The 13,055-nt window shown below is 37.4% G+C and overlaps 1 protein-coding gene across 2 annotated transcripts in view; it reads right to left on the bottom strand.

The window, feature by feature from the left end:
- The window catches only part of yjefn3 (YjeF N-terminal domain containing 3), a 93,468-nt gene extending 80,661 nt beyond the window's left edge, over positions 1 to 12,807 (bottom strand). The window contains exons 1-2 of one of the 2 annotated variants that reach the window (XM_028444411.1): positions 12,603 to 12,807; positions 12,287 to 12,441 (exon numbers count right to left, since the gene is read on the bottom strand). In XM_028444411.1, the coding sequence (XP_028300212.1) occupies positions 12,287 to 12,354 (68 nt within the window). In that variant the 5' untranslated portion in view covers positions 12,355 to 12,441; positions 12,603 to 12,807. Of the gene's footprint in view, positions 1 to 12,286 lie in introns of both variants that reach the window. The other variant, XM_028444410.1, reaches the window with a different exon arrangement.
- Positions 12,808 to 13,055: the final 248 nt, after the last annotated feature.

Raw genomic sequence — 13,055 nt, 5'->3', positions numbered from 1 at the left:
AAGGCTTATGATGGGGTTAAGTGATAAGTGAGAAAAGCTCACATCACACATCCATGTAGCCTCTTTTACCACCTGTTCATCCTTTATCGTCACAACGTGTACATGACATGTGACGCTATTCATTCACAATGCTCTTGTAACACATGTGAATGAGTGAAATCATTTTTGGTTATTAAGGCACTAATTATTATTTCCAGTATTAGAGTATTAGAAAGAGATATTTACATCTAATGTCCATATGCAAGTCAAAATTATTGATAGCACAGCAGCATAATTGTGACCAGGGTTGGGGTCAGTTAAATTTTTCAGTTACAATTACACATGATCAATTACAAGTCAATTACGATAACCAGCATTTTTTCCCAATTAAAATAATTTTTGTAAGTCAAATACAATTGCGCTCTCAACTGCTGAATTTCAATCACAATTACTGAGCCCGAAATAAATAACCTAATAAAAATTAACCTTCCTCCTGTGTTAGCTTTCTGTTAGCATCTCTTATGCTAACAGGTCCTAAATCAGCTGTAAAATACACTAAAAACTAATATTTATTATCTAATTTCTTTCCTATCTATTGGTTACCTTGTTAGACATCCTAATCAATGAAAATGGTTTGGATATTTTTGGTGTGGGCGTCTGAGCCTTTATATGATATTACACCCCTCAATTAAAGTTTTTTTTTTTTTTTAAATGGTAAAATGTGGGAAAGCTTGATATGAAACATATTTGAATAATTGTTAACTATATACAGTATGCATAGAACTGTACATAGAACTGTAACATGGTTCCCCACTTTTGCGCTCAATTATAATTGTCAACTTTTATAGAACTTTAATGGCAATAAAAAATAAAAAGTCAATTATCTGAACTCAATTACAATTTAATTACGATTGCGACGGCAACGGATTTTTGAATTTACAATTGCAATTAATAATCAATTACACAATTATAATTGGCCCAATCCATGATTGTGACCTTCTTTGTTTGTTTTTTTTTAGACATAGAAGGCATACATGTGGACAACCAACAGCCAATTCCAAACAACTGACCAACAATCTTTCAACTAATAATAGGTTCACAATTATACAGTACAATATTCTTCCATATCCTCTTCATTTAAGTGACTGCTTTAAAAAAGACCAGCTCAATGGTTGTTGCCATGGTTCACGTTACATTTATAGAAGGAACAGGCAAGGAGTGCTTTATTCACAGCCTTTTCTTGGCAGTGACTGAGTCTCTGTTTGTTGCTGCCGTCAGCCTGTCACTTCACATGACGAAGAGAAATGAAGCTCATTCAGGCAAACTCAAACTGTTTGTACATGATTACAAAATTAGACATGTAATAATGAGCTTTATGGAAAAATGTGTAACTATTGTAACCAGGGTGTCCTCGAGGGTTTATAAATCCTTGGAAATGTCTTGCTTTTCTTCCTTGACATTTGGGCAAGTTTCTTTAAAATTTGCCTGGATACAAATAGGTTTCTGAAAGCAAGGATGCTATTCTTTGCAGCAAATACTGTATGTGTCATTGTGGGATTTTTACTCATACATGTGACCGTAGCCATTGAAGACATGAGAGCATCGAACACGAGGCAGAAATAGAACGAGAGAGCATGGAAGAAGGGGTGACAAAAGACCAAATAACAGTAGATTTTTATGGAAGCCTGTTTATGCCACTAAAAAAGAAATAATTAAAAATCACCACGTCAAGTCATAATTATGAGTTAATAAAGTCATAATTATGAGATACAAACTGTGCTGCAGTCAAACGACAGACTGTTACCAATCTTAATTACACTTCAAATAACAGTTGATTCAAAACACATATATTGGCTGTTTATTCAGTTCTTCAACAGAATTCAACACATGAATACATGAATACGTCTTTATTGCAAAATGATTCTGTCACATTTTTGTATGTTTCTTTGCAACTTTACATAAACAGATTTTTTTTCATAATTATGACTTTCTATCTCATAATTATGATTTTCTATCTCATAATTATGACTTTTTTCTCATAATTATGACTTACTATCTTGTAGTTATGACTTTCTCATAATTATGACTTTTTTCTCATAATTATGACTTTCTCATAATTATGACTTTCTTTCTCATAATTATGACTTTCTTTCTCATAATAATGAATTTACTAACTCATAATTGTGACTTTCCATAGTGATTTTTCATTTTTGTAGCGGCGGAAACGGGCTTTCATAGATATTGATTATTAAGAATGAAGAATATCAGCAGGAAGACCCAGATGATCAAATGATGATGAGGAACTTCGGGGGAAGAAGGCTGAGGTAAAATCATTTCAGTTTCTGGATTAATAAATCTTGCTCTGCTTTTGTCCTGCTACTTTTTTACTGTGTGTACATGAATTTATGTGTGAATCAAAGATTGTATTATGTGATGAGATTTTCAGAACAGTCTGTCAGTTTAAACTGTGTGTGCGTAGGTGTTCTGTGACCTGTGCGTGAGCTTCTTTTAATTTTTCTTTATCAGGTACATGGAGAGATGACATGTCCAACCATATAACCGGAAAAATATAGTTAATCTACTTACCTATGATATTGTATGTAATACCCTGATAAATATTCGTTATATATTTAGTTTTCTATCTGCCCTATTTAATTGCGATATACGTATATATGTGCTGCATACATATTTGTTTTTAAGTACTGTTAATATTTCCATTTGATGTGTTGTTTTTTTAAAAGGGAAATTCCAGCGTTGGTCATTTGTGTTATTAATTGTGTAATTTACTTTGTTTTACTAAGTGAGAATCATATTTTACCCAGTTCAGGGGCCACATTAGACCCAGTTCAGTCTCAAGTGAGCCAAACCAGAATAACACTTTATTATATTGCATTTTATCACGTCACAAGACAACTACTGTTCACATTTAGGGAGTGATGTGGAGATTTGGAACTGAGCTATGTGTTAATTTACCAAATGACTAATGCACATGTTTTAAAATTAAGATCAGCAATCCATTGTTTACCCATCAAAGCATCAATGTGTGTTTATTTGAAAGAGAAACTTACTGGGAAAACAAGGATTTATGAATGTTTGTGTATAACTGTGTTGCTTTGAAGCAGATGCTTTTTGATGATAAGTAGCCATTTACATCAGTTAACGTCAACATTGGCATTAATTCTATAATTAAAATGCTTGGATTCATCGTGTTTTTTGGTCCATTTGACAATAAACTGGGTTGAATGTTGCTCCTGAGATAAATTGACTTTGACACTAATAATACATTTTTTTAATGTATTTTTATTTTCACTTTGAGCAAAATCATCCCACGGCACAAATTGGATTTAAGCCCCCGGGCCTTCAGTTTGACACATGTACCCTAGACCATTATACATTGAGATTAATTTCACCATTATTTTAGTTGTGTTTGTCTAAATGGGTAAGTAAGTAAGTAACATTTATTCATATAGCACTTTTCACAGACAAAAAGTCACAAAGTGCTTCTCAACACAGTTTAAAATAAAAAAGAACACACAATAATATAAAAGGCCAAGACAACACAAAATCATAGCAGCCCAAGAGTAGCTAATTAAAAGCTTGAACAAAAAAATAGGTCTTAAGTTGTCTTTTGAAGGTGTCAACAGAGTCAGAGTGGAAGATCGTTCCAAAGCCTGAGAGTAACAGCCTGGAAAGATCAATCTCCTCTGGTCCGAAAAAGAGTGTGAGGAACCATCAGCAGTTTCTGATTCTCAGACCTCAGAGCCAAAGCAGGGGTGGATCAGATCACTGATGTAAGAAGGAGCCTGACCCTACAAGGCTCTGAAAGCTAGGACCAGAATTTTAAAATGTATCCTATAAGACACAGCCAATGGAGTTCATTGATTTTATTTATTTGTTTATTAAAGTAGGGACAGTACATATTAATGAACATTAAAAAAAATTTAAATATGCCAGATTATAGCCAATGGCTAATTTCCATCTGTTGTCCCTGGACAGACTGATTCTTTTAGAATAGGGGATATGTGAGTCCTCCTATTTGTACGGATCAGAATTCTTGCTGCAGAGTTTTGCACTAAATGCAGTCGAGACAGCTCCTTCTTGTTCAGTCATGAAAATAAACTATTACAATAGTCTAAACGTGAAGACCCAAAAACATGAATGATAAGCTCCAAATCATTCTGTGACACCATTTTCCAGAGTTTAGAGATGTTCCTTAGTTGAAAGAAGCAGTTCCTCGTCAGCTGCTTACAGTGCTGCACTAATGACAGGTCTTTGTCAAAGATAACTCCCAAGTTTCTAAGGCTTGGTTTAGCAGACTGGCCTAAGTCACCAAGTAATGTTTAATCCCTGGAATTGAGTCATCAGGGGCAACAACCTTTCTGTTTTGTCTGCATTGAGCTGCAGATAGTTATTGCTTAGCCATTGTTTTATATCCACTAAACAATGGAGTAAGGAGTTAAGCTTTTGGATCTCAGACGGCTTGAAGGAGCAGTGAAGCTGGATATCATCAGCAAATAGGTGGTAAGAAACATCATTAAACCTTTGGATGATCTTTCTCAAGGGGTCAAATACAACAAAAATTAAACAGGACCCAAAACGGAACCTTGAGGGACTCCACACAACAAATCCCCTGACTCAGACTTTATTTGGTTAGTTGTAACACATAAAATATGGGGAGATCCACTGTAGAATTGACCCTGACAGTCCTACTTGATCCCTCAATATTCAGTCAACGGCGTCGAAGGATGAGGACAGATCCATTAGAACTAGAACAGTGCATTTTCCAGAATCAGCAGGCATCATAATGTCGCTGGACACTTTCAGTAAGGCCGTTTACGTAGAGTTCTGTTTACGGAAACCAGACTGAAACGTCTCATGGATGTTACTTCGATCCAGGAAAAATGTCAACTGTTCACAGACAACCTTCTCAAAAATCTTAGACATTAACGGAAGCTTAGAAATAGGCCTGAAACTATTGAGGTCCGTCGGGTCTAAACCAGTTTTATTTGTATTGGCTCCACAATGGCATGTTTGAAATCATTGAGAAACACACTAGTAGACAGAGAGAGGATAACCATTTTGGTAACCCAAGGGCCAATTTCCTCAAACACTTTTTGAAAGAACCTACAAGAAAGGACATTAAATGAACACGAGGAGGGTTTCATCTTGGTCACCAGTGCCGAAATATCAGCAAACGTCACTGTCCTAAATGAGGACCACATGCTGGAGAAAGGCTCAAAGACAGCAGGGGTATCACATGGAAGGGGTGAGATTTTATCCATAATCATCTTAATTTTATCAGTGAAAAATCTCAAAAAGCATTGCTGTCAGCTTCGCAAAAAGTCAGGGGTAACTGGAGCAGCAGGACATCCAAGAGAATTGATCGTGTCAAACAACACTTTGGGATTTTTCTTATTCAATGCTACCAGTTCACGGATAGGGATGGAATCGAAAACCGGTTCTTGTTTAGAACTGGTTCCCAGTGTTTCAATTCCTTGGAATTGTTTGCCAAGATTCCAAACAATTCCCCTTATAGATTCCAGTGCGCACGAATGACGTCACTCCGTATGGTGCGTAGCTTACGCAAGTTACGCAAGGTGTGTGGCAACATCATTCACCAGTGCAGCAGCAGAAAACATGGCACCCAAGTGGCACAAACACCTGAAAGTTGTTATATTTCACGAGAAAGGATGACAACAGTGCAACCTGCAACACTAACAAAGTGGATAGTTCATCAAAAGGAGGAAATTCTACCTGTATGCAGAAACATTTGCATACTTAGCAGCACACATTTTGGATCTGCTCCAGAGTTGATCTCAACTTAATAGTACTGAGCAAGCCCTCTTCTGTGGACACTACAGCTGGTAACTAACTAACTAGGTCTGCCTATCACGTTAGCTCCATTTCCCACATTATAAAACCTGCTATTATTCATTGTTAATGTTAAATGAGCGCCTTCTCATGTATTTAATTTAGATGACCATGACAAATGACAGAGTCTGATTGGCTCAGGGGCTGCAGTACTCGCTCGAGTTCACTTCGTCTGCCTCTAGCTTCTCCTAGACTAGGGAAGAGTAAAATGACTCAGGCCTGGCTAGATATCACTGAGCCGTGAGTCACTGACTGAGTTTGTGTGCTAATCCACCTGGTTTGTTCTCCTTTTTTCCCAATTGAGAATTGATTAGAGAATCGATAAAGAACCAAATTGTTAAGCAGAATCAAAAATGGAATCAGAATCGTTAAATCCTTATCAATTCCCATCCCTATTGACAGATAGTGAGATTTGGCATTCTAAAACATTTCATTGTACGACGATACAAGATCACTGAGATAAAGCCTGTGCACTTCAAGATTTGTGGATTTCCACAGGCGTTCAGTCCTTCGACACAGTCTCTTAAGACTTAAGATGTGATTCAAAAGAAGTGAAATCTTGGGACTGGATCACTTTGCTTTGTGTAGTCGTCCGTGTGCACATAGGGTAACTACTTTCATAATTTAGTCATAAAATGTTCCTCTTATTATTATCTTGTGGTCATTCTATTTTCATTTATTTGTTTATTCGACAGGGACAAATGCATGTTGCATTGCAAAGTACAGTAGATGTCATAACATGTATAATTAGTGATTGCTAAGTATTTTTTGAGTATGCTGAGGTTAGATGAAGAGTCGTCTTTTAAAATCACCTTATTGTGATTGCCCATGAGCTATGATCTGAAGCAGCACTTTACTTTACGCAGGCAGTATATAGTGTGATTTACTCCCACACTTTGATACTTAAGCAGCAAATGGAACAAAAATGCAACTTCAGCAAATCTGTATTATTCCATAGAGATTGGTTATTCATGAATATCTGGATTTCTTACACTGAACCACTATTGATAAACTGGACTATTCAATCAACTTGTGAAGGTTTACCAGGTTCACTTCTATCCATACGCGGCAAATATTCTAAGTACAATAAAACACAGTTACTGTACAAAATATATGTGAATTCATTTTTTGTTATTATGTTTGTAAGAGGGCTTTTGAAACATCCTGCTCCAAAGGATTTAGAAAATAAATAATAGGCAAGAATCTCAAACTCCGCCTATGCTTTGATCCCATTGAGCCAAAGGCTGGGTGATCCATAAACTGATGAATAGTTCTAATAATTTGTTGCTGAGTGAACATCGCTAATGTTGGCCCACTTACAGCTGAAATGTTAGGAATTAACTCCTTCATTAACCTCAAATCATCTGATTAGCCTCTAGCACACAGTGTTACATAAAATACATTAGTAATTATAACTGATAATTGAACGGCATCATCGCTCTTTAGGCCTTTTAGTGATGAATAACTAGACAAAAATAATTATCAAACTCCTGTCTGTTTCCAGAGACCCGCACCAAGCTTTCCTTTCAGTAATTAGATGGCTCACGGCGTTAGAGAGCAAAATGATGCGCATGAAAGCAGAGGTGAAAGTAACAGATTACAAGTAATCACGTTACTGTAATTGAGTTGCTTTTATGGGAACTTGTACTTTTTTTAATATATTTCTAAATCAGGAATAGTACTTGCAATTAAAGAGTAACTAAACTCCTGTTTTCTCCTGATCTGCAACTGGGAGGGAAATTTTAAAAAAATTCCTTGATTATGGGCGGGGCTCCTGGAGCCCGCCCATACTATAGAACCTCTAAAGCAACACCGTATAACTTTTGGCCACTGGGGGTGCTAGACCTGTAACTTTCACGTGAGCACCCCTAGTGGCCACAAGCTCTGCAGCACTGTCGCAAAAATCAACAAACAGTCAGTCGGGCCAGCCTCCCTTGTCTTTTGATCGTGTATGCAGACAGTAGTTCACCTGTTGGTTGAAGAGAGATCATCGACTCACAATTAAAAAAAGTAATATTAGTTTTATGTATGTAGGAATCTGTCACTTGTGCAAAATGCCTGAAGGTGCGTTCACACCGAACACGACTGAAGTGACTGAAGCGATTAGATTACATTTAAATCAATGTAAATGACGCAACCTCAAGTTATCTCCCCTCAAGCAACGTGACTTGCGTGATTTGAGTGACTAGGTCAAACGCGACCTCAGCATTCAAAGTTGAACTTGAAATTTGAACTTTTCAAGCGACTTTAAGCGACAACTCTCCCGTCCTTCGCTGTCTGTAGAGCCGAGGCAGCAGCTCCTTCCTATTTCCTCCCGCTACAGTGCAGACGGCTGCAGCAGAGGGCTGTACTACACTTCCTCAATTTATCGGGGCAAAATTAAAGCAGTTAACTTCTTCAATAAGCCTACATTCTGGGTCAACTCATCCTTTAGTAACTCTGTAAGTTGATCATTTAAACCATAAAAGCGAAGCTGTTTATGGTAATTACTGTAAACATATGGCCAGAGAAGAAGAAATTAATGTGATCAGACCTCTGGTCATTGCGTCAGTGGAGTGATAAAGTGATGGAGCGACGAACAAGGCACCACTTAGTGAAAAAAAGGAGCAAAAGCCTTAGCTCCATGAGTATATCAGAGTCCTTGGTCACGTGACTGTCGTTAGGTGAAACATTCTCCAGGTCACATGACGGTCCGTCTCTCCAAACTTACATGGTTGGTATATCAAGAGGGCAGCCCCGCTTGGAGCATTGATACTGTCTAGCGCTGTATACTGACCTGAGGAATCATTTAAAATACCTCATATGGGTCAACTCTTTAGGTCACAAAGTCCACGGTGTGGCTTAAACTAGCTACTGATTACTTACTATACCTCTCTATTCACTCTTCTCTCAATCCAACCTACTCACCACAGATTGTAGAGCCCAGAGGTACTAGTTTTTATAAAAGGGGCATGGCTAACAGTGCTTGTTTGTGATGCAAGATGGTCCCAAAACGTTCCTCGTAGAGTGAAGCTTTTATTTTTAGAGCTCCCCCTACTGAGTGGCTGCAGAATAGGTCATAAACCCCGCCTCCTCAATGATAACGGATGGGATGTAGGTCAAACTGTAAAGTTAAAATACTCGTCACATCATTTTTTTCCAAACCTAAACTCTGCTGTGATCATTAGTTATTATCACCCTACATTGTGTTCAAGTGCTCATTTTTCAATGAAGTATGTTTTAAATAAGTTATTTGAGGTTGAAAAACAGGATTTTGCATCATATATAACGATGATTGACAGCCGCAGGTCTTGCGTAGCTCTCTTTGTGAATAGCAGTTACGTCGTGAAGGAAAGCCGAGACGCCATTTAACTTTTCCATTCAGTTTTTTTTTTTTTTGTCTTTTTTGAGCTGTCAAAATGAATTGTAAATCATCAGGGCAGTACGCTAAATGGGCGGGGCATGTTACGTTGGACCCTACTGCGCAGACTCTGGCTCCAAATGATGTCAAATTTTTCAGCTGGCAGCGCCCCTAAGCGCCGTTACTCTGACATTTTACAACAAAATATGCCAAATTGAAATACTTTGATTGAAATGTTGAGGGTTGGATCAGCATCAATCAACAACACTACTTCATACCCAAATACATTTGTATTCAGTTTTGGGGTTTAGTTACTCTTTAAGTACGTTTTAAAAGAAGTGACGTAATTTGTTACATTTCTACACCCAACCATTACTGGGTAAATTCTTAGAATTTGTTATTAAATAATCAACAAACATTGTGAAACTACAAAAAATTAAATGACCAGACAACAATAAAATGCATCAAATAATAGCCGACCAATCAGATTAAACGTAATGCACTGTGCCAAAACAGCGCTGAATGGAAGTTATTTTCTCACTTTTAGAGTTCATAAATGTAGATATACTTAGAACCTGATCATTTTTTTTTTAATTTGATTTTAATTTATTGGAATTATTTTATTTAAAAATAATAATTGTACATTTGACAAACCTTTTCTTTCATACAGATGTCTTTGTGGAAAATAAATTAAGTTCCAATTGTGCAAGATTTTATCTCTTCCTTTTTAAGTTTATACATGAGATATTTACTGCATGCAAGGGAACCGTGTCAATATGTATTACCAAAAATAAACATGGGGTGTGAAAGTAACTAGTAACTTTTACTTTGAGTACTATTTAATTGAGCTACTTTTGACTTGTACTTGAGTATTTTATGCATGACTTACTTGTACTTTGGATCAAGTAACAGTACATCTACTTGAGTAGATCAGTATTCCACCTCTGCATAAAAGGAGTTACACATGCATACACCCATCTTACATGTACACAGAACCATTGTGATGTAAACGGTTCCTACTGTAGGTTGTGTGCTAAGGTTTTAATTGACTTTGTTAATTGACTCAAAGCCAAAGATCCGTCAGACCACCAAGACGTGAGAGTCTGATGGCGGGGACGCAGCCTCATGGGTGATTGGTAATCTGCCCGCCTCAGCTACTGAGGGTGTCAACACAGCGGGAGAAGAATGCAAATGCAGTCAGTGTGAAGAGAGCAATTACATTTGCCAGAGTAAAATGAGCTTCCACAACAGCCCTAATATATCTAACTACTTTCGCTGAATAGGCGACAAACACAAAGCGGTGGTGATAAAAATCCAGCAACTATAGCGAATACATCAACAGCACTGTGTGTTGTTATAGTTACAGCAGAAGTTTCATGTGAAGATAATGAGTGCAAATCCATCAGAGGTGCACTTTGAAAGGACAGAAGCATTGTACACGTACTATGTTAAGCACATCATTCCGTCTGGAATGCATGGAGAAGAGAAACCAACCAACATTAAATAAGCCAGAGACAAAAGCATCCATCCTCACCTCCATGCATTTACATGCTTAATTATATCATTACTCACTCAATACACAAGAGCACTATATATATTCATAGACAATCAAAGATGAAGCCTTGGAGAGCCACACACTAGTGATGGAATAAACAGTTTTGTTTATGAATCTATTCTTTGATTTTCTGCGACTGTAACATCTCTGTATGTGATTATAGCTGTATATGCATTCATTTTCTCGAAAAGGTTGCATTTTATTTCATATGTGAATTAAAAACTTAATAAGTGTTGTCTTTCTTGCGGTCTTAATTTTATTGAATAAATATTTTCATCATAGTTTTTGTTGAAATTTTTTATTTTTTTTTAAGTGACAATAACGAAACTATGACTGATGAAAAAAATACCTGTCAACAAAAAATTTAAAAAATATCCAAAAACGGTTTTGTTAAAATATCAAAAAAATCGTGAAATTTTTGTCGACTAATAACAGCTAAACATTGTTTTTGTCACATGGAACGAAATCCAATTGGAACTCAAACTCGTCTGTGTGTATTAACAAATTAATAACATCCCATTTCGGGTTAATCAATGGTAACTGAATCTTTAAAAAAAAATTATTTTAGTCGACTGAAACTAGACTATAAATTAAATAGTCTGGATGACTACATTTTGACTAAAACTAAGCTTCATTTTAGTCAAAATGCTATAATAAAAGTAAATATTTCTTGTCTGTGTAGTTGACATGTTTGAATGGAGCTATAATGACACAAATATAAATATTTCTTGATATGTGCTGCTCAGTTTAGCAGGGCAGGTGCCAGGTTACACCCATGACAAGTTACACAATCACAGCCACACACCCATGCACGTTCACTGCCACTGTCAATTTTGAAGATTAAATTAAAAATGACCCTCCTAAATTCAATAACGCCCACATCTTGTTGTTCTATTTCAGCTCTTGGTTTGACTACTTTCTCATTCATTGTTATATATTAATAAACTTATTGTATTCCTGCATGGAGAGCAAAAGGTAGTGTATAAAAAAGACAGACAACAAACTTTATCATTCCAGCGGCCAACATCAAAACATTCTCGACGTCCAATTATTCCTTTGCCTTTTAGACTGAAAAGTATATTTTAGAAGCACAAGAAATTGGCTTTATTTCAGAGAGGGATTCATTCTTTCTTAAATCCCGGATCGCATAGTCTTTTATCTTAATATTTCCAAATCTACCAACGTCCAGGTTCAGGCGCAGGATTCCTCTTATAGCTCTTGTAAAATCTGTTTAACAGCTTTAATATCCTCGGCAGAATAACTGATTATTCTAGACTTTATGGGATGTTGCAGGTGGACAATTTGATTCCCTAATCATTGAACCCAGAGTTGCTCTCAAAACAGAGTCTCTACATGTTTGTAATGCAAGAATAGGTATTGTGCTATCTAAAAGAAGTCCATTTATTACAGTCTGGTGAGTATTCTGCCCACAATACATATTTCAGAGCTGTCAGGACTCGAGCTGGCAAGTGTAGCACCACTTGAAAGGCAGCAGTTCAGAAGACAGCGAAACAGAAATAGAAAGGGAGAGAGATGCATACCTGAGGTAACGCAGTGGCTCAATGGTTTCAGCCTCTGCCTCGGCTGAGCTGTGGTTCATCTTGTCCATCTGTTTTCACCCAGTAAACGATAGAGGAGAAGAGAAGAGAAGAGAAGAGACAGTCCGAAGAGAAGCCCTCAGCCTCAGTCTCCCAGCCTGAATGAGAAAACACACTGACTGTCTGTGTCGCTTTGCTTTGGGAGAGACTGGGGGTCTAAATGGGCTTCCTCCCCTCACTAATCCCCCCAACAGCTCTTGATTGGTCCAGACGTAGGAAGGTAATTAACTGGCTGCTTCTCACTCCCTCACTCACTCACTCTTCCAATGGGAATCTGTATCTCTGCCCTTCTCTCCCAGTGTGTGGATCCAGCTCTTTCCCAGATAAAACCAGCTGGACTCTGTGGATCAGCTGCACTCACCAGGAAATCCAGCCAATTATGTGTCAGATAGACATGATGCCCGACTGGTGATAGGCTCTCACACTGACACCATTGGAGCTGTTCAGTCGTGTAAGATGCAGCACCCGCCGTTCACACCCCAATTTACACGCACACACACACAGAGAGAGAGAGCATCACACTGAACGAATGTTGACATGAGCTAGACCTCAAAACCTTGCAGGGGGTCTTTGAAGCCTTCACGCTCATCATATGTATTTAGGGCAGCTTGAAATAAAAGTGACCTGTGGGGAAAAGAAGATCATTAAAATGTAAACATGATGCAAACAAGTTCTATATAGCCTACTATATATAGCCTACTATACGTGCACA

This window comes from Gouania willdenowi, chromosome 4 (genome assembly GCF_900634775.1).
Source record: "Gouania willdenowi chromosome 4, fGouWil2.1, whole genome shotgun sequence".
In the NCBI taxonomy this organism is placed as follows: Eukaryota; Metazoa; Chordata; class Actinopteri; order Blenniiformes; family Gobiesocidae; genus Gouania; species Gouania willdenowi.
Note: the sequence above shows the minus strand (reverse complement) of the source record. Positions and strands in the feature narration are given on the sequence as shown.